The sequence below is a fragment of the Salvelinus namaycush genome, chromosome 38 (assembly GCF_016432855.1).
Source record: "Salvelinus namaycush isolate Seneca chromosome 38, SaNama_1.0, whole genome shotgun sequence".
Classification (NCBI taxonomy): Eukaryota; Metazoa; Chordata; class Actinopteri; order Salmoniformes; family Salmonidae; genus Salvelinus; species Salvelinus namaycush.
Genome location: NC_052344.1, coordinates 1,799,488 through 1,822,756, shown reverse-complemented (window position 1 = coordinate 1,822,756; position 23,269 = coordinate 1,799,488). Strand labels below are relative to the sequence as shown.

Below are 23,269 nucleotides of genomic sequence, written 5' to 3'. Positions count from 1 at the left end.
GTAGTTCTTTTTTTTTAGGCATTGTAATGTTGGGGGGGGGGTTATGCTGTACTCCAGTGGATCGTTATCTAGTTTGAACTCTACTAAAATACCGCCACGAGGGCTACATGCAGCACGAGATGCCAAGAATGTAAGTGGTAATTAGCAAAATAATTTTGCTTCTATTTTTTCCCCAAGTCGCATCTGAATGGAATCATAATTTACATTTGAGTTGAATGGAATGGAAACTGGAAATATACTGTAACGGGAATGTAAAACGACGGAATACATACTGACTGAGTACTATACATGACTTCCAGCAGTTTTTGAAACCATGTAATTTTCTGTTTTTTTTATGACCTTTTTTTACATTTTCCTGGCAGAAAAATAAAAACACGAACCACTCGACTTATAAATAGCAACTATTTGATTAATCAGATTCACACTTAAAGATGCACACAGTGAATGTAAAAATCTGTCGTTCTGCCCCTGAATAAAGCAGTTAACCTACTGTTCTCTGGTAGGCCGTCATTGTAAATAAGAATTTGTTCTTAACTGACTTGCCTAGTTAAATAAAGGTTACATTTAAAAAAAAATATATATATCTATATATATATATATATAAAAGAGGCCCAAAGGCGTTGACATGAACGTAAAATCAATCACGCATTCTGGCCTTGTATACTTGCTGCTGCAATGGACGTTTGTCAAACGACCTGGTACAAAAGGGCAATCCTAATGTGTTTCTGGGATCGCACAAAGAAATAATAGAGGAAAGGAGCATGTCAATAATCTCGCTGTGTATTAAGTTGTATGCCTGGCCAAGATAATCCATCTTCTATGTTGTTGATGGAGGTTTCATTTCGCTGAAGGGCCGGACACATACATTTTAAAATCAGCCGTCTCGCCTGCCCAGATGACAACAGGACAGAAAAATCATACATCAATCAGGCTAACATGTTCGTTTTGTTCAACCATTTTAACTATGTGTCTCAGTATATGTGACTGTATGTGACATCCATTCTTGTGTGGATTATTCAGTCTCATAGAGATGTTTGTGGAATGGACACCATTCTATTAATACAAATCCCTGAGATGGATGCAACACAAGATATATTCTTCACACCCATCACCGGTATACAAAGGAATCCATTTGGACTGTAGATTACCAATCATTAACAGTACGACAGTGGAGTAAGACTGGAGAGGTACTTTGTCTAGCTAAAAGCAGCTGTAGACATTCATAAAAGTCACTCTTGCTCTTTTTGCCTCTATGACACAATGTGCTCCAGCTCCAAAGTGATCCACATATTATATATAATGAGACAATGGTGGGCACGGAAATGTTCTCAGCTTCAGTGAAGAAATACATTATTATTTCACAGGGGGCTCTGACAGAGGGAGAGGCAGTGAGTGGCTCCTTTGTACAAGAGTGTAAAAATAAAACGAACTCTGCCGCTGTGCCTGATGCAACGCACACATGACAAGTCATTATCCTGCATCATCTGCAGAGGCAGGGAGGAGGAAAAGGATGGGGAGGAGGGGTAGGAGGAGGAGGAAGGGTGTTAAGTGTAACATGTGATGAAGAGAAGGGGGAGAGAGGAAAGGAGGAGATTAATACATGGAAAGTCTGAGATGGGGAGGAGGTGAGGGAGTGAAGTGAAACGTGTGATGAAGAGCAGAGGAAGACAAGGGAGAGAGGGAGGTGAAATAGGAGAAGAGAGTTAAGAGAAACCTGGGATGAAGAGCAGAGCAGAGGAAAAGAAGAGGAAGGGGGAGAAGATGGGAGAAGAAAGAGGAGGAAGTTAAGTGAAACGTCTGATGAAGAACAGAGGAAGACAAATGAGAGAGGGAGAATAAAGAGACAGGGATGAAGAGGAAGTTAAGTGAAATGTGATTAAGAGCAGAGGTAGACAAGTGAGAGAGGCAGAAGAAAGAAGAGGAGGAGAAGGGGGAGGATTAATTGAAATCTTGAGCTCTCACATTGTTCTTTAGTCATAGGCTCCTGCTGGGAATGACACAGTCAGAGATTAAAAACCCCTCATCATACATTATGACGTGGTGCAAAGGCAGCGGACATCACAACACCATCAAAAACCATCACAACGTAACACAAGACATCACAGCCCTGTGTTCTGTCTCTGCAGATCTGCATCAATTTATCATTAAAGATACAGGTATGTGCTGGTGAGTGCTGGTGGGATGTTTTCCTCCTGTCTTTACAAAGAGAGAGAACTACATTTGTAGCTTTTGGCTCTTATAAGGTGGGAACTGTTAGATGTTTTTGTAATTTTCAACAGTATGATACTGTATAAACTGAATACAGTAGATTACTGTAGAATGCACAGTAAAATAACGTACATTTGTTTTACAGCACACTAAGACCGTTCTGTAATTTTTACAGTAAAACACTGTTGAATGCGCAGTAAAATACCATCAATGTGTTTTACAGTATGAATTATGGTGCATTGTGGGTATATGTTGTGGGCGGGACAGTCACTGGCTCATTAACATAATTTAAGGCATGCCTTGTAATTGGCTCTATTGTTTGCACCCGTGAGTGAGAATGTATTTTAGGAATTCTACAATCCTTGTCCCGAGTCACTACAGTACCCGAATGGTCAATTGAAAAATACAGTACCATACTGCATTTTTGGAGCGCCAAAAAACTTTTGATCACTAGCAAGTATAGGGTGTTGTTGTTTCTCACTCATTAACACATTTCGAGACATGTCTTGTAAGAGGCTCTTTTTGTCCCACCCGTTAGTGAAAGTGCTGTACCAATTTAAATGATATGTGGTTGTAGTGCTCCAGCAATCACATTTATATAGGGAACAGATCTGTGGCATGTTTTGCCCTGTCGTCGCTGTCAGTTTAGAAGCCTTTGTTAAGGCCTGAAGTGCAAGTTGTATAAACGCCAAATATCAGTTTGTATGCTGTAATATATAGGCCAAATGAAATATTCACTATTAGCAATTGCTGATTTTCAATACCATTCAACAATGAAGTACTATATTGCTGTTTTGTTATATATTTACTGCAGCAATATATTTACTGCAGCAATATACACTGCTCAAAAAAATAAAGGGAACACTTAAACAACACAATGTAACTCCAAGTCAATCACACTTCTGTGAAATCAAACTGTCCACTTAGGAAGCAACACTGATTGACAATAAATTTCACATGCTGTTGTGCAAATGGAATAGACAAAAGGTGGAAATTATAGGCAATTAGCAAGACACCCCCAATAAAGGAGTGGTTCTGCAGGTGGTGACCACAGACCACTTCTCAGTTCCTATGCTTCCTGGCTGATGTTTTGGTCACTTTTGAATGCTGGCGGTGCTTTCACTCTAGTGGTAGCATGAGACGGAGTCTACAACCCACACAAGTGGCTCAGGTAGTGCAGCTCATCCAGGATGGCACATCAATGCGAGCTGTGACAAGAAGGTTTGCTGTGTCTGTCAGCGTAGTGTCCAGAGCATGGAGGCGCTACCAGGAGACAGGCCAGTACATCAGGAGACGTGGAGGAGGCCGTAGGAGGGCAACAACCCAGCAGCAGGACCGCTACCTCCGCCTTTGTGCAAGGAGGAGCACTGCCAGAGCCCTGCAAAATGACCTCCAGCAGGCCACAAATGTGCATGTGTCAGCATATGGTCTCACAAGGGGTCTGAGGATCTCATCTCGGTACCTAATGGCAGTCAGGCTACCTCTGGCGAGCACATGGAGGGCTGTGCGGCCCCACAAAGAAATGCCACCCCACACCATGACTGACCCACCGCCAAACCAGTCATGCTGGAGGATGTTGCAGGCAGCAGAACGTTCTCCACGGCGTCTCCAGACTCTGTAACGTCTGTCACTTGTGCTCATGTGCTCAGTGTGAACCTGCTTTCATCTGTGAAGAGCACAGGGCGCCAGTGGCGAATTTGCCAATCTTGGTGTTCTCTGGCAAATGCCAAACGTCCTGCACGGTGTTGGGCTGTAAGCACAACCCCCACCTGTGGACGTCGGGTCCTCATACCACCCTCATGGAGTCTGTTTCTGACCGTTTGAGCAGACACATGCACATTTGGCCATGGAAACCCATTTCATGAAGCTCCCGATGAACTAGTGTCCTCTTTGTAACATGCTGTAACACAGTATGGGTTTGTTTACCTCTCTACCTTGACAGATGCACAGGCTAAAGCATACACAAGTGAGCCACATGTACAAAGTGTTCATGCTGTTATATATATATAAATATATTTTTTTCTCCATTTTTTATCATTCATCCTGAAAGATTTGGAAGTTATATTTGGAAGTGAAAAGACACATACACTGTACATCCTAGTGTGTGCTAAAGTAGTGTACACACACACACACACACAGAGACACGTTCTGCATTTAAAGTAATAGGCAACCCCTATCGGCACACCATTCCACTGCAAATTTGTCTCCACAGCATTATAGCATCGCGTTCTTGATGGATCACTATTACCCTGAGAGTGACCCGGTAGTTAATTATGTTTCTGTGGTGACTAAGGGCCAGATTAAAATCACACCTCTGACCCTGTTGCCAATCACAATTACCAATTCCTGGCCCTGATAACCCTCGCCGGATGAGACCTGGGGCTCCCAACATAGTCCGGGGTTAATGGGTGTGAGCAGCAAGGGGAGGGAGTCACACAGGATTGTGTGTATGTGTATATATATATATATATATATATATACAGTTGAAGTCAGAAGTTTACATATACCTTAGCCAAATACATTTAAACTCAGTTTTTCACAATTACTGACATTTAATCCCAGTAAAAATTCCCTGTCTTAGGTCAGTTAGGATCAGCACTTTATTTTAAGAATGTGAAATGTCAGAATAATAGTAGAGAATGATATATTTCAGCTTTAATTTTTTTCATCACATTCCCAGTGGGTCAGAAGTTTACATAAACTCAATTAGTATTTGGTAGCATTGCCTTTAAATGGTTTAACTTGGGTCAAACGTTTCGGGTAGCCTTCCACAAGCTTCCCACAATAAGTTGGGAGAATTTTGGCCCATTCCTCCTGACAGAGCTCATGTAACCGAATCGGGTTGGTAGGCCTCCTTGCTCGCACACACTTTTTCAGTTCTGACCACAAAACTTTCCATAGGATTGAGGTCAGGACTTTGTGATGGCCACTCCAATACCTTGACTTTGTTGTCCTTAAACCATTTGGCCCCAACTTTGGAAGTATGCTTGGGGTGATTGTCCGTTTGGAAGGACCCATTTGCGACCAAGCTTTAACTTGACTGATGTCAAGTTAAAGCTTGACTGATGTTGCTGACTGATGTCTTGAGATGTTGCTTCAATATATCCACATAATATTTCTTCCTCATGAAGCCATCTATTTTGTGAAGTGCACCAGCCCCTCCTGCAGCAAAGCACCCCCACAACATGATGCTGCCACCCCCGTGCTTCACGTTTGGGATGGTGTCTTCGGCTTGCAAGCTTCCCCCTTTTTCCTCCAAACATAACGATGGTCATTATGGCCAAACAGTTCTATTTTTGTTTCATCAGACCAGAGGACATTTCTCCAAAAAGTACGATCTTTGTCCCCATGTGCAGTTGCAAACCGTAGTCTGGCTTTTTTATGTCGGTTTTGGAGCATTGGCTACTTCCTTGCTGAGTGTCCTTTCAGGTTATCTCGATATAGGACTCGTTTTACTGTGGATATAGATAATTTTGCACCTGTTTCCTCCAGCATCTTCACAAGGTCCTTTGCTGTTGTTCTGGGATTGATTTGCACTTTTCGCACCAAAGTACGTTTATCTCTAGGAGACAGAACTCCTTCCTGAGCGGTATGATGGCTGCGTGGTCTCATGGTGTTTATACTTGCTTACTATTGTTTGTACAGATGAACGTGGTACCTTCAGGCATTTGGAAATTGCTCCTAAGGATGAACCAGAGGTCAACAATTTTTTTTCCGGATGTCTTGGCTGATTTCTTTTGATTATCCCATGATGTCAAGCAAAGAGGCACTGAGTTTGAAGGTAGGCCTTGAAATACATCCACAGGTACACCTCCAATTGATTCAAATTATGTCAATTAGCCTATCAGAAGCTTCTAAAGCCATGACATCATTTTCTGGAATTTTCCAAGCTGTTTGAAGGCACAGTCAACTTAGTGTATGTAAACTTCTGACCCACTGGAATTGTGATACAGTGAATTATATGTGAAATAATCTGCCTGTAAACAATTGTTGGAAATATTACTTGTGATATGTAGATGTCCTAACCGACTTGCCAAAACTATAGTTTGTTAACAAGAAATTTGTGGAGTGATTGAAAAATTTGTTTTAATGACTCCAACCTAAGTGTATGTACATTTCCGACTTCAACTTTATATATATATATATATATATGTGTGCGTGTGCGCATGCGGTTGATGGGTGAACAGCAAGATGTTGATTAAAGGTCAGAGGTCACCGGATTGAATGAATCAGGAAGTGCGGTGGATGCTGAACTGTGATTGGAGGGTTCATCAGTATTCATATTTAATTCATGGATAACGATTGCAACACGTCCATGGAGATAGGGTGATAAAAAATGTACAATTAATGAAAAATGTATAAGAAATACCATGGGGTAAAGTCTGGTGGTTTCCAATGGGGGTCTAATAAGTATTAGAATATAAAACATTCCTCCAAAATGCCCTCTTAAGTGATTGTCTAGACTGCTTTTTTAGCTTTTTCTCAATATTGGGTGGATCTCAATACTCAAAATGTGTGTCCTCGTCTTCTTTCTTACATCTGCGTTGAGCATGTTCATGCTTTTCCTCATAGAACAATACTACACACACTTATGCGATGTTTATGTGCTTACACTCTTAGAAAAAAGGCTTCCAAAATGATTATTTGCGGAGGGAAAGGGTTCTACCAAGAATCCTTTTCATCTGAAGAATTATTTTTTGGAAACGAGGCACAGCAAACATGTCTACATTGGTATGCCGTGGGCACAATGCAGGTTAAAATATTGTCAGATGTTGGCAGATGTGCCTTTGCTTATCGGCTCCACATTGGCTCAGTGTGGGCCCAGTGTTGGCATCCCATATCTGGTCACTTTGCCTAAATAAGCCCAAATAAACCCATATTTTCCCAGCAAACATACCCACATTGGCACTATGTGGGCCCAATGCGGGTTAAAACATTGGACCCATGTAGGCTGCCAACATTGGGCCAATATGCCTTTGCTCATCGGCCCAACATTGGCCCCAAGGGCAGCCCTCACTTCGCCTGAAGTAAGCCAACTCTTTTGGATCGGCTGCCCCTTACATTGTATCAGATAGTAACAACTGTGTTGTCTATCACGCACCCAAATATTTGTGGGGTCTAGCCCCCAAACACCCGCATGGGGCCAATGTGGTGATGTTAGTTGGGAGTTTCTTTGTAAGGCAAAGGGTTCTAGAACCTTAAACATCCTAAGAACTGTTTTAGGAAGAAAAGGGTCTTTGATGATTATTTGGAAGGCAAGAAGGATTCTTTGGAAGGCAAGACGAGTTCTATATAGAACCCTTCTGAATTTGAATACGCTTTTAAATGGTGTATGAGCATTAGAGTTTACCTCAGTTTTAAACTTTAACATCAGGAGTTTGAGTAATCTGATAAGTTAAAAAAGTTAGGTGTGAGAATGTTTTAAACTGTACCTAAACTCAGCAAAAAAAGAAATGTCGCTTTTTCAGGACCCTGTCTTTCAAAGATAATTCGTAAAAATGCAAATACCTTGTCACGTTCCTGACCTATTTCTGTTAGTTTGTTGTATGTGTTAGTTGGTCAGGACGTGAGTTTGGGTGGGCATTCTATGTTTTCTGTTTCTATGTTGGTTTATGGGTTGCCTGGTATGGCTCTTAATTAGAGGCAGGTGTTTGGCGTTCCTCTAATTGAGAGTCATATTTAGGTAGGTGTTTTCACAGTGTTCGTTGTGGGTGGTTGTCTCCTGTGTCAGTGTTTGTCGCACCATACGGGACTGTTCGGTTTGTGTTGTACATCGTCATTTTATGTGTAGGCTATTTTTCCCTGTTCGTGCGTTCTCGTGTTTAAATTTAAGTTCGTCGTTCAGGTCTGTCTACACCGTTTGTTGTTTTTGTTAGTTTAGTCAAGTTCGTGTTTTCTTTAATAAATTATGTGTTCAAACTCCGCTGCGCCTTGGTTCCCTCAATACTCCTCCTTTTCGGTTGAAGAGGAGGAGGACCGCCGTTACATACCTTCACAGATCTTCATTGTAAAGGGTTTAAACATTGTTTCCCATGCGTGTTCACTGAACCATAAACAATTAATGAACATGCACCTGTGGAACGGTCGTTAAGACACTAACAGCTTGCAGACGGTAGGCAATTAAGGTCACAGTTATGAAAACTTAGGACACTAAAGATGCCTTTCTACTGACTCTGAAAAACACCAAAATAAATATGCCCAGGGTGCAAGCTCATCTGCGTGAACGTGCCTTAGGCATGCTGCAAGGAGGCATGAGGACTGCAGATGTGGCCAGGGCAATAAATTGTAATGTCCATACTGTGAGACGCCTAAAACAGAACAACAGGGAGACAGAACGGACAACTGATCATCCTCGCAGTGGCAGACCACGTGTAACAACACCTGCACAGGATCGGTACATCCGAACATCACACCTGCGGGACAGGTACTGGATGGCAACAACAACTGCCCCAGTTACACCAGGAAAGCACAATCCCTCCATCAGAGATTAGACTGAGAGAGGCTGGACTGAGGGCTTGTAGGCCTGTTGCAAGGCAGGTCCTCACTAGACATCACCGGTAACAACATCGCCTATGGGCACAAACCCACCGTCGCTGGACCAGACAGGACTGGCAAAAAGTGCTCTTCACTGACGAGTCGCGGTTTTGTCTCACCAAGGAGATGGTTGGGTTCAGGTCTATCGTCGAAGGAATGAGCGTTACACCGAGGCCTGTACTCTGGAGCTGAATCGATTTGGAGGGTCCGTCATGGTTTGGGGCGGTGTGTCACAGCATCATCGGACAGAGCTGGTTGTAATTGCAGGCAATCTCAACACTGTGCGTTACAGGGAAGACATCCTCCTCCCTCATGTGGTACCCTTCCTGCAGGCTCATCCTGACATGACCCTCCAGTATGACAATGCCACCAGCCATACTGCTCGTTCTGTGTGTGATTTCCTGCAAGACAGGAATGTCAATGTTCTGCCATGGCCAGCGAAGAGCCCGGGTCTTAATCCCATTGAGCACGTCTAGGACCTGTTGGATCGGAGGGTGAGGGCTAGGGCCATTCCCCCCAGAAATGTCCAGGAACTTGCAGGTGCCTTGGTGGAAGAGTGAGGTAACATCTCACAGAAAGAACTGGCAAATCTGGTGCAGTCCATGAGGAGGACATGCACTGCAGTACTTAATGCAGCTGGTTGCCACACCAGATACCTTTGTTCAGGGACACATTATTCCATTTGTTAGTCACATGTCTATTGAACTTGTTCAGTTTGTGTCTCAGTTGTTGATTCTTGTTACGTTCATACAAATATTTGCACGTTAAGTTTGCTGAAAATAAACGCAGTTGACAGTGAGAGGACGTTTCTTTTTTTGCTGAGTTTATATGGGAATATTTGTGCATGTATCTGCTATTCCCTTAATCATTTTACGTATACAGTACTGATGTAGTTGATATCTTGCCATGATTTCTGTCTTTCAAATTAGTATTTTCTGTAATTTCATGGAGCAGAGAGTAGGAGAATCGAAGGGAGTATGAGTGAACCAGCAGTGTATTTTATGGTACACAGCAAATTGGCCAGTTTTACGTTGTGTCGATTTTTCTGTGAAATCTTTTTAGTGTTGAGTTAAATGAACAACACTCGGTGGTGTAAAATAACCCCACTGTTGGTTTTAATAACCAGAGTTGAGTGTGATTGTGCAATTTCTACTCTGTGTAGCGTAAAACTCTGAAAACCACTCCCATCTTTATAATTTTTCCCAGCATGTTCGATTGCATGTTGATTTTCAGAATTGTTTCTTTCAAAATATGTTTTGTATCTACATATATTGGTTGATTAATCGTATTCTATACAATGATAAATAACATACATTTTTCTAAACTAATCCAAAATGTTAGTAGTTGGATTTATTGCACCCGTTACTGAGATGTTTGTTCCGTTTAGATTATTTAAGTAGTCTCGAAAACAGTTAGTCTCAAACCCTGACAGTACTCCTGAACGCAGATTGTGAGTGATTAAAGGTTGCAGTTGTTGAATAATCTCTCTCTGGAGGTATACCACACTTTGCAGGCTAGCATAATGTTGTTTGCAGGACTGGGTTTGCTGGGGTGTATTCATTTGGCCAATTCTGTTGCAAAATGATTATTAAACGGAATCAAATGGAATGAAACAGCGAGGAAGCTTCAATTTAGTTTTTAAATGGTTTCCATAATGAATATGCCCCTGATGTTGCCTGTAAACCAGGGCCTTTTCTCATTTGGGAAAAAGTCTGTCCTCCACCCTCTCTCCTCCGTGACCCGGAAACCGATAAGTGGTTGAGAGCTGCCAAATTATTATAGATGACGTCCCACACGCCGGAGAGCATGCATAGCGTAGCCTTTTTGTCTTCTACCAAACCAATCAGGTGGTTGTTCGATGAAACCAAGCTTCGGACGTCATTGTTCACGTGTTTCTGATAAAGTGATACAGGCATCGGCACACCGCTTTAAAGTAAACAGCTTAGCGATTTCCACACGTCTCGGATCTCCGGTATCAAACGTAACATCACTACTTTGAATCATGCACACATTTAAAACGATATGTAGCATGTTATTTTTATCTATAAAATGTCTTCAAATCGAACTTGTTTTTTTAATCACTTTACACATTTATTTTGGGATCCACCCCTGTAAACTTAATCTGCCTGATGACGCACGAGTGGAGAAAGAGAGTTTAATTTCCAATAAGCAAATTTTCATCCACGTTCTCTCCACTGCCTCTCCTCGATTACCTTTGAACTTTTTCCAAAGGAGGCGAGAGAGGACGGAGGAGTTGATCAAGGCGAAGGGTGGCTAATTTGAATAATATAAAATATATATTTTTTGGTTACTATATGATTCCATATGTGTTATTTCATAGTGTTGATGTCTTCACTATTCTACAATGTAAAAAATAGTAAAAATAGGTAGGTCTGTCCAAACTTTTGACTGGTACTGTACATTTTGTTCTTGAGGCAAGTCGAGGTTTGGTAGTCCCTTCGTCGTTGATTGGTCAACAGTTCTACTCTTAGTAGGAGTGGGAACTTTGGATGGGATTCTTCAATGAAGTGTTTGTTTTCATTCAACAAGAGATGACTAGTTCCTTTTTTCACTTGAGAAATACTGCACCAAACATCTTAGTTAGATGTAAAATTGCGCGGCTAAGACCTACTTGGCAAAAACATCTAAATGAATGACAGATTTCATGATTTAGCTTAGATTAATTCGGACTATTTTGAGGAAGTGTATACTGGCTAGGTTGTTGCCACGGCATCTCAAGAGGGACGAACAGTAATATCGCTGCTTTTGTCTCGTGTTTCAAGCAAGGGTCTTTTAAGGGGCACAGACATTTACTTCGCCTAGCCGAGTTCTGCGGGCGCCTTTAGGGTATAACTAGGCCCTCAAAGAAAGGCCTTACTGTATGTAATGTATGTAATGTATTGTCATAAAGAGTTAGATTTTGTTAATAATGTTGGTGGAACTATTCATAGAGGTTTCTAGGAAGAACCTTTAGAGGATAAAAGTGTTCTTGGCAGAACCCTTTATAGATGGTTCTAGGCAGAACACTTCATAGAAGTTTCTTGGTAGAACCATTTACAGGGGGTTCTATGAAGAACCCTCTCTGCAAAGGTTTCTACTTAGCACAAAAAAGGGTTCCCCTATGGGGACAAACTGAAGAACCCTGTATGGTTCTACTTTTTCCCTAATAGAGTATGTTCTGCCACTTTGACATAATGTCCTGTCTATGTGATGTCACTTCCAGGTCAACTGGCGGCGGGGACATGTGAGATTGTGATGCTGGACAGGGACAGCAGTCAGCCCAGACGGACCATCGCCAGACAGACTGCACGGTGCGCCTGTAAGAAGGGACAGATCGCTGGGACGACAAGAGCCATGCCAGCCTGTGTGGACGGTAAGAGCTTTTTACATAGTTGAGAACTAGTCTGGATTGATCTTTTACAGTGTGTGGTCAAGTATGTGGGTAAACAGGTGGTGTGTAGACCAGAGTTGGACATATTAGCCACTGAAATAGGCCTATACTATCACCGATACTGAAGATACATTGCAGATTGAAACATTCAAACTAACCAGTACATTTTCCAAGCATATAGTAAGGGTTGTGATTGCGTTGTTTTTATCAGAAAGACTGCTGGAAGAGCTCAGTGATGTCATGTCAGTGAATCATTTCTTATACCTTATGCTTCACAGTATCTGATGCTTTTGGCATGGATACGTCAGGGAAATCTCTCTTATGTTCTTGTGGATTCCAAGTTACCTTTGAGGTTCATTTTATCAGCAGTGACAGTATGCCCGTGAATGTAACACATTTTTCCTATTCCCCCCAAGCCAATTCTATTGCTGTTTCTCTGATCCCCTTGACGTGTGCATGTGTGTGCGTGTGTATGTGTGTCTAATAATGAGCAGAAGAAACTGACATCATGACATGTAATCCCCCACCACACACCTCGCACCGAGCTCCTTGCGTCGACTCAGGGGTTCGATGTGTGTCTTTTGGCCTGTGTGTCTGGTTCCCCTCTGTTCCCTAAAGTCAGTGTTAGTTGTTATATTTCTTCCTGGATCACACAAGGAATAGCCAGTACACTGGAAGAGAATAAGACAGAGAATAAAAGAAAAATCAACAAATTTCATTTCAGTCATTTCAGTTCTCAAGGTCTGGGCCAGTATTGAAATCCTACATTTAAATTGATACAATCTGAGTCTTTCCGACCAACACAATCGCTGTCCTTATTCGTCAATCCTCAATCTCTACTCCTGATGGTCACCTCTCGAGAAGGATAATCCAAATGAGACCCATCACAACCAAGAAAATCCAAATTCTGGAATTGAATCCTGATAGAAATTCTGCAAGATGATCTATCCAATGAGTAATTTGCAACATACTGAGTCCTGAGAACAAAATATAATATATTTACTCTCTGTATTGCCATTACAAAATAGTTATTCTGCCTGTTGAGTGCTACACATATCTTGGAAGCAGTTTGTTCAAGTGGAGGACAGGATACATTTAATCTTCCCAACTGCCCCATTTTATAAGTCATATCATTCCACCCGGTCCGCAAGGAGACAACAAACACCGACAATAAAATCCTCTTCTGACAAAATCTAAATTCCATGCCAAAATATTCCTCTCAGCCCAATTGATCCCGTTCCACTGCGGGCGGATGTGATGTTTTTCTTGTGTTGCATAAATACAGACTCCTCTTGTTTGCCATTTCACTCTCCTGATCCCTATATTTTCTTGTAATAATGTCAGAGTCTATCTATTGATTCCCATCAATGCAGGTGAAAAAGAGAGCAAGGCCGCTTTTGCCTAGCAGTGTGGTGTTGGAGTGGAGGGGCCACTACACTGATTAAGAGGGCTAGTTGAGGGGCTGAAGAGAGAGAAATTGTACCTTCTCCTCAGGTGTTCTGAGAGAGGAGAGGCCAAGGAGGGTGTTTGCATGTGTGTAATCATTGGTAGCACTGGTGCTCCAAACTTTAAAAAGTTAGAAGCACCAGAAAATAAGATTTACAAAAAATCTATTCAGATATAGCCTGTATGTTGTACCCTAGAAACAAATATGGAACCTTGTAAATACATTTGTTGATTATAAAAACCTAAAATGTTGTTACAATTAACTGTCACTGAAATTAAAAAGTCATTTGTAGACTGAGGTTTTTAACATGATTTAAAAACACTATTTTCCAATTGAGATGCATTATATTGACAATTGTACACTGGCTCGTTAAGAGTGAGTTTGTGATGATGGTTCATTGCTATGATCATTGATCTCCTGAAGAAGCTATCCCTTGTCCTTTCTTTCTGTGCATCCAAATGTTTGGATGTACTGGTAAAGTTACCAGGCTGTTAGCTAGCTAGCTAATGAGTTAACAAACATGACTGAACAAGGTTTAAAACCAGTGAGGCCCACGAGTAGTTTTAGAACGACCTGGTTTATGAATGTAAAATGCAGTCTCCCAATCTGTGACAGGAAAAAAATAACATTGCTCTGGTAATATGGGTCAGATCTTTTGAAGTGTTTGTGATAGAAACAAGCGGTCTTCGTTGAACTAATGGTGCACGCATGACGCTCTCACGTATACTCCCTCTCTGGCCTCTAGGTCATCAGGCTGCTGATTATCCCGTACACCTGTCACCATCGTCTCGCGCACCTGCGCCTCATGACGCCTCACCTGAACTCCATCACCTCCTTGATCATCTTCCCTATATCTGTCACTCCCCTTGTGTTACGGCTCTCGTTGGTGGTAGGAAGAGTGGACCAAAGCGCAGCGTGGAAAGTGTTCATGATAGTTTTATAAAAAAAACACTCAAACAAAATAACAAACGTGAAAACGAAAGCGCACAGTTCTGTCAGGCAGAAACACTAAACAGAAAGCAAGATCCCACAAAACCCAAAAGGAAAATGACAATTTATGTATGATCCCCAATCAGAGACAAGGATAGACAGCTGCCTCTGATTGGGAAACACACACGGCCAAAAACAAAGACATAGAAAACATAGACTTTCCCATCCGAGTCACACCCTGACCTAACCAAACATAGAAAATAATAATAAGGAACTCTAAGGTCACGGCGTGACACCTTGGTCCTTTCCTCAGGTGTTATTGACTCTGTTTTCATGTCGGTGCGTTGCTTATGTTTCGTGTTCATTGTTCTTTTATTTATTAAAACACTCACTCCCGGAACCTGCTTCCCGATTCTCAGCACACTCGTTAAAGAATAACACCTCTGTCACGTTCCTGACCTGTTTTCTGTTAGTTTTTGTATGTGTTAGTTGGTCAGGACGTGAGTTTGGGTGGGCAGTCTATGTTTTCTGTTTCTATGTTGGTTTAGGGTGACCTGATATGGCTCTCAATTAGAGGCAGGTGGTTTTCATTTCCTCTGATTGAGAGCCATATTAAGGTAGGTGTTTTCACACTGTTTGTTTGTGGGTGATTGTCTCCTGTGTCAGTGTCTGTATGTTACGCCACACGGGACTGTTTTCGGTTTTGTTTGTTCGTTCGTTTTATGTAGTCAGTTTTCCTGTTATTGCGTTCTTCGTGTTTCATGTAAGTTCGTCGTCCACGTCTGTCTACATCGTTTATTTGTTTTGTTAATTATTCAAGTGTAGTTCGTTTTTTCGTCTTGTTTAAATAAATCATGTCATCACACAACGCTGCATTTTGGTTCAATCCCTGCTCCTCCTCTTCGGATGAAGAGGAGGAGGAAAGCCGTTACAACCTCACCTAATAGAAGCATCAGGGAGTGTTTTTTATTTCATATTTTGTGTCTGATTATTGACGTCGGACCCGGGAAGTGCTACAGGCTCTCATGCCTCAACCAGATTGCCAGGCTTCCCTGCCTCAGCCTGATCACCTGGCCTCCGCCGGATCGCCGACTTTTATGCCGCCGCCGGATCGCCGGGCATTCGTGCCTCCACCAGATCGCCGGTCTCCCCTGCCTCAACCGATCTGTCAGGTTCGCACACCCCAGCTGGCGTGACAGGTTCTCACGCATCTGCAGGGGTGTCTGCTCCTGATCCCCGGGTTCGTCCTGCGGCTGGAGCCACGCGTCGAAGGGGGTACTGTCAGGTATACTCCCACTAGGTCATCAGGCTGCTGATTATCCCGCACACCTGTCACCATCGTCTCGCGCACCTGCGCCTCATGACACTCCCCTGGACTCCATACCCTCCTTGTTTATCTTCCCTGTATCTGTCCCTCCCCTTGGTTCTTTCCTCAGGTGTAATTGACTCTGTTTTCATGTCGGTGCGTTTGTGTTTCGTGTTAATTGTTCTTTTATTTATTAAGACTCTCAGCGAACTCGTTATAGACACTAACGAATCTGCGCTCGAGGAAACAACAGTGTGAAGCCTTATCATTACTACAATTATTTTAAAAATATTGTAGTTTCTTTGGGTCGCACTGGTGCTCCCAAATTAAAACGTGAGGTTGCACAGCGAAATGTGTGTGTTGGCTGTTGACACTAACACACTCAACATGACAAACTGAGTTGGAGACGGTCTCCAATTGGCCTCTGGGAACTATACCCATTGAAGTGTTAAAGTACCAGGTTTTGCCAAATTGGCTGGTCTCTTGTGTTTATTAAATGGATCACAACATTTTCTTTGCAACTTTGGGTATAAAACCAATAGATTTTGTTCATGATGAAAACACATTTTATGTCAAGCCAGTCCTCCTCTTAGCAACCTACTGCTTCATCCCAACTCTCCTTGAATAGTTAACAAATGGCAGCTTTCTGAGAGGGCCATCCCTGTAGTGCAATTCTCATACAAAGACTTTTCTTACAAGCCCAAAACATTGATTAATAAATGGGTTAGTGACTAAAATGTTATGACAACCCTAGTGCTGAGAAAATGTTTTAACTAATTGATCAATGTCGGTTCAATTATTAGAATTTAAAAAAAATTGTGAGCTCACTGCACACATTTCTCAGTTTCTGTAGAGATACTGTAAGTCAGATCAAGTCCAAACTGTGCGATGTAGTAGGGTGTTGCGATTGAGAGGCTGTGACAAGATTGCGTTTAGAGGTAGGTGAAGGAGTGAGGCGCAGGAGAGCAGAGATGTCCGAGATGCGTAATTTAATGGGCAAGTCCACAAACATACAGTTAAGGTACAATACCAAAAAATAAACGCCCTCGACAACAGAGAAACCCGTTACTCATGAAAGGAGGGGGAAAAAACGCTCCTAAATGTATACACACTCAGTATAAATACGTGAAAACTAAATAGGCGCAACATCACACGAATAATCCCGCACAAACCTAGGCAGGCAACAGGGGTGATAATACACACAGAAATGAAGGCAAATGAAACCAGGTGTGAAAGAGCCAAAGACAAAACAAACATAGAGAGCAGTTGCTTTGCGAGGTATCTCTACCTGAAAATACATGATCTAAGTGATTGATATTCAGCAGTCTTAAAAGTATGCCTTATTTACTTTGAAGAACTACTAAAATAGTGATTTTGTCAGACAGCATAGACAGCAGCTCTATAGAGGTGAGATGATGACTTGGAATGAAATAATAAAGTCATCAAATAAAACATGTAATATACACAATTTTAAAAATATTTTATTTAAGTAAAGCAACGTGAATAAATGATGGTTGATAAGGGATGAGCAGAAATTGGCAGTCACTACTATCATGGGACTTTTATTAATTGTTTTATTCTGTGTTACAGCATTCAACCCACATAGTGCATTTAATGTGAAAAATAAATAATCAAAACCAAAATCAAAAACCATATTTAAAAAAATAATACATCCGAAACTGAACCGACCTCAAAAAGCACTAATTACGAATTGTTCAGCACAAGACAACCTTAATAAAGTTATAAATCTTTACACGGCAGTCGTATTTATTTCAATACAATTATTAGAAACATTTCTAAATGTAGTGTGATTAGTAACATTTACCATTAAGCCCAACCCTATCCAGTATCATTTCAAAAGAATATACAGTGTGTGTTTTTTACTTTTACCATTGAAGACCATTAGAGACCATACCAATGAAGCCATTATAACTTCTGTAGCCTAATAATGTGCTTGTTTACCAGGAATGGTCTAACTAATCCACACCTTTTTTGAAGCAAATAAACACACACAGAGGGGCCGTTTCCTGGACACAGATTAGGCCAAAGAGAAGGACAAACTGAATTGCTTTCATGGAGGACTGTCTTGAATTGTGAGGATGACCACAGAATTTATTTTCATAATTAGCAAAAGTTATTGGTTTTCTACCCAAAGTTGCAAAGAAAATGTTGGAATCCATTTAATCAACACAGGAGAGCAGCAAAATGGATAAAAGGACGTGGCAGTGGTAGGAACAGCAGCATCTAGTGGGAAAAACCTGTTATTTTCACACTCATTTATGGTAAATAATGCAAGTGACTTCGATGGCTAATTTCTCTGAACAAGGGAAAAAAACTGATTCCAGGTTCAAAGGGAATACATTACATAAGATTAAAAAAAAGCAATATCCCTGCATCGCAGTGCTAGAGGCGTCACTACAGACCCGGGTTCAATCCCGGGCTGTATCACAATTGGCCCAGCGTCGTCGGGGTTAGTGGAGGGTTTTGCCGGGAGTGCTTTATTTGGCTCATCGTGCTCTATCGACTCCTTGTGGTTGGCCGGGGGCCTGTAGGTTGACCCCGGTCATCAGGTGAATGGTGTTTCCTCCGACACGTTGGCACGTTGGTGTTGCCCGTTAAGCGGGCATGTGTTAAGGAACTCGGTTTGGCGGGTCATGTTTTGGAGGATGCATGACTCGATCTTCGCATCCCGAGCCCAGTGGGGAGTTGCAGTAATGAGACAAGATTGAAATAGGGGAGGGAAAAAGCAATACTCCAAGCCACAGCATACTACTTGTCAGACATAAAGAACTGATACTGTATATTGGTGTTACTGTATACTGGTTGTTGGGATGGGCTTGGCGTTGTGTGTGGGGTGGCCGTGGGTGGCTTTTGATCGTGTCTTACTCATTGTTAGTAAGAAGTATGGTCCAAATCGGATGTTAGGTACTATATTTATTGACAATTCTATGAAACCAATAAATTAAAATGGCCAATTTTGGTGCAATCAATTACTGTAGCTTAATTTCCCTGAGATCAAATTATATTTCAACAAAATTATGTTTCAGGAATGCTAATCTTATCTCTTTCTAACTACAGTAACAATTTCAGCATGCCCTGAAATAGTGGGTTTTGAATTCTCTTTCTTGTGCTTTTTGAGGTGGAACGACCCATAAGGGTTAAGTCAAAGGTTAGATATACTGTACATTTGTATACACTGGCTCTCTGTATTGTATACCCTTTGTTTTGCACAGCACTATTATTCCATGAGACAGGAAGAGACTGGAAGAGAGAAATATATACAGATGTAGGATATTAGTCTCATCACTCTTTGGTTCCTGAGAATTTTCCTGCATAGCAGGAAATGCAAACGTGTAGTGTATTCAAGATTTAAAAAGGCTTCTAAAGTTTGTAAGTTTCACTTTAGAGTGGCAGATTTGATTTGCCCTAACAAAAATGCATTAATCCCTACAACAAAATGTCCATTAATTATAATCCACATAAGAATGAACAGTTTCTGTTACTTTCACAAGTTTGGACAGCACAGTACACTACGGTACAGTAAAGTAGAGTAGAGAATAGGTCAGTATAATACAGTACTGTACAGTAGTGTTTAATACAGTAGAGTAGAGCACACTCAAGTAAAGTACAGTATAATTTACTGTACTGAACTATCCTCTACTGTGCTGTACTGTACTGAACTCTACTGTACTTTACTGTACTGAACTATACTCTGCTGTGCTGTACTGTACTGTGCTGTACTATGATGCCCTAACTTGTGAAAAATAGAAGTCTATGATTGGTACAGATTTAGTCCGGTCTGTACTAACCAAATTTGGCCTTGCTTGTGGGTGGAGCTCATTAGAATAATAGCCAGTGTGTAGAATAATATCCAAACATGCAAAGGAGGATATTACATGTTTGTACCTTTGTGTAACTATTCAGGTACATCACCACGAAGAGAATGACATTCATTATCATGCATTTCTGTATAGCACAGATTAGGGAAATATGTCTTTCTGTTACAATCATTATGTTAGCTGGTGTTAATCCACTTCACTTACTGTAGTTCAATAACCAAAATAGATTTTTCAAACTCAAGGTGTCATATCATAGCTGACACCCCATTATTTCCGAAGACATCTTTGAATCTTAATTCGGAGTACATCTTTAAGAGTTTTGGTCACATAAACTGAGGGAGATTTTACTGTCATTCTGTTACCAAACTTTACATCTGCACTGTTCTTTGAGTAAATGTGTTTTTGTAAAATTCTCAGTGGAAATTGTTAAAAGTAGTCCTTGTTCTTAGAGTTGTATAGTTTGTTTAACTTCGTAATCAATGGTTTTCGTTTGGTATACTTTAAAGTGAAAAATCATTGTTACTATGGAATTCCCCAAAATGTACAGTTTGTACAGTGCAACATACACTGTAAGTGGTGAATTCAATTGAGAAAACATACGTCAGCTCAGTACATTCCATTTAGTATGAACTGCAGTAGCTGTAACAAGGAGGAAAGGGTGTTGGTGTGTGTTGGGAAGGGAGGTTTAGTGATCTAGTGAATCATAATGGTGTCATGACTCTCTCTCCTTGGTGTGGATCAAAGGTGCCATATCAGCTTGGCAATGGTTGACAGATAGCCAGATGACCCCTCTCTCCCACAGGAACGGAGAGGGGGGAGTTGGGGCTGTTTTATGACTTAACAGCCAGTTATAAATAGTTTGCTTCTGGCTCTCTAATATGGGAAGATTGAAACCTTTTTGTTCCAGAGGCTCTTTGCTGCCAAAACTTTTATGTCAATAAAAGGAAAACATTGGACATTATTCCTGACATTCAAATGTTAAGAATGGTTTGTGGGGATCTAAAGAATAATCATGTCACATTGTTTATTATTTTGTGATGTCATTAAGGATGGTATAACAAAGTAACTGTAACTCTAAAAGTGTACGCATTCTACCTATCAACTTTACATCTAAATGATGTATAAAATATATGATTAAATAGGAGAATAGTTTTGTGATGATGGCAATGTGATTTTAGCCTTCGAGAATTGTTTTTCATATAAAGTTGTACCCAGTCAGTAACCACGCCCAAGTGAGCACAGACATTGTGTCGGCGTGATGGAATGCCCCCTATTTAAAGCCTTGGTAACAAAATTTACATTAGACCAAAACATGCCTGGTTGCTGCTGAGTGGCCGGGAGCCTGAACCTGAATAATCAACCACTACGAGACCAAAATACCAAAAGATGTTGAAATGGTTAGAAACTCTGAAGCTCCCAACCTCAACACTACAAGAGAAGATAACCTCACCTAAGAGAACAGAAACATTCACAGTCTGCAGCTGTGCATGTAAGTGGTCCTAGAACTTTGACTAAAGACCCAAGGTGGGTAGGAATAATCCCATCTCAGACAACCAAAATATACTTCCTAACAAACACTCATTTTTCAACCACTCCACAAATGTCTTGTTAACAAACTATAGTTTTGGCAAATCGGTTAGGACATCTACTTTGTTAGAAGACACAAGTAATTTTTCCAACAATTGTTTACAGGCAGATTATTTCACTTATAAGTCACTGTATCACAATTCCAGTGGGGCAGAAGTTTACATACACTAAGTTGACTGTGCCTTTAAACAGCTTGGAAAAATCACAGAAATTATGTCATGGCTTTAGAAGCTTCTGGATGTATTTCAAGGCCTACCTTCAAACTCAGTGCCTCTTTGCTTGACATCATTGGAAAATCAAAAGAAATCAGCCAAGACCTCAGAAAGAAAATTGTAGACCTCTACAAGTCTAGTTCATCCTTGGGAGCAATTTCCAAATGCCTGAAGGTATCACGTTCATCTGTACAAACAATAGTACGCAAGTATAAACACCATGGGATCATGCAGCCGTCATAACGCTCAGGAAGGAGACGCGTTCTGTCTCATAGTGATGAACACACTTTAGTGTGAAAAGTAGGACTGGTGCACTTCACAAAATAGATGGCTTCATGAGGATGAAATATTATGTGGATATATTGAAGCAACATCTCAAGACATCAGTCAGTAAGTTAAAGCTTAGTCGCAAATGGGTCTTCCAAATGGACAATGACCCCAAGCATACTTCCAAAGTTGTGGCAAAATGGCTTAAGGACAACAAAGTCAAGGTATTGGAGTGGCCATCACAAAGCCCTGACCGCAATCTTATAGAACATTTGTGGGCAGAACTGAAAAAGTGTGTGCGTGCAAGGAGGCCTACAAACCTGACTCAGTTACACCAGCTCTGTCAGGAGGAATGGGCCGAAATTCACCCAACTTATTGTGGGAAGCTTGTGGAAGGCTACCCAAAACGTTTGACCCAAGTTTAACAATTTAAAGTCAATGCTACCAAATACTAATTAAGTGTATGTAAACTTCTGACCCACTGGGAATGTGATGAAAGAAATAAATGCTGAAATAAATTATTCTCTCTGCTATTCTGACATTTCACATTCTTAAAATAAAGAGGTGATCCTAACTGACCTAAGACAGGGAATATTTATTAGGATTAAATGTCAGGAATTGTGAAAAACTGAGTTTATATGTATTTGGCTAAAGTGTATGTAAACTTCCGACTTCAACTCTATATTGCATTTCTTATCCGAAATGAGCGGTGGTTCTTGTGCAATTCCTTTGAGAGTAGGTTCCAAAGGTGCGATAAGTTTGACTCTCTTTGTGTCCCTCTCTCTTCCTGACCCCTCTCTTTTTCATAACCAAGCAGTCATGCTATTGTTAGTCCACTAGGGACCTGTTTCATTGTATTACGTTTCTAATCAATTATCTATACTGTGTGTGTGTGTGTGTGTGTGTGTGTGTTTATGTATTCTGTGTCATTTAGTTATTTACTAAATAAATTTGTGTATTTATCAATAAGGTTACGGTTCTTGCAGATATCAAGGAATATGCCTGGTTCAGAATGAGACTGATATGAGGTAATAATAATTAATAAGTAACTGTTAACAAGATATATCTATATATCTTTCAAGAGTTTAATTTGGGAGATGGTAACTCGTGGTTAATTTTCACTTGGTGCCCCAAATTCCCAATGAGTTAGTTGTTACATGATTAGTTTAATTGAGTAACAATTAAACATAGTTAATTGATTTGATGAATAACAGTCATCACCTTAATGATAGTCACGTCACGACAATGGGTCCCTGTAGTAGACATCCAGATGGAGGGTGGGAGGCTGGTGTGCTTAGCAGTCTTTCTGGGCATGTTAAACCGGCCCTCTGGCCTCTGGGCCGAGATGGGAATTTGGAGGTGGAGTATTTGCCACCTCTGTATGAACACTGCATAGAATGTTGTGTTGTAGTTTGAGTAGGAGAGATCAGGTGAGGCTATGTATGATGTATAAATGCCCACGGAGTTTACATGATGTAGGGAAAGGAGGAATTTGATTGTCAGTTAAATGGTTGAAAATGCGATTCTTTTGGCAGCTTGAGAGCACAT

At 41.1% G+C, this 23,269-nt stretch overlaps 1 protein-coding gene across 1 annotated transcript in view; it reads left to right on the top strand.

Annotated features, from left to right (window-relative positions):
- The window catches only part of LOC120031779 (chemokine-like protein TAFA-5), a 150,622-nt gene that overhangs the window by 74,233 nt on the left and 53,120 nt on the right, over positions 1 to 23,269 (top strand). The window contains exon 2 of the mRNA XM_038977599.1: positions 11,966 to 12,115. Coding sequence (XP_038833527.1) covers positions 11,966 to 12,115 — 150 coding nt within the window. The remainder of the gene's footprint in view (positions 1 to 11,965; positions 12,116 to 23,269) is intronic.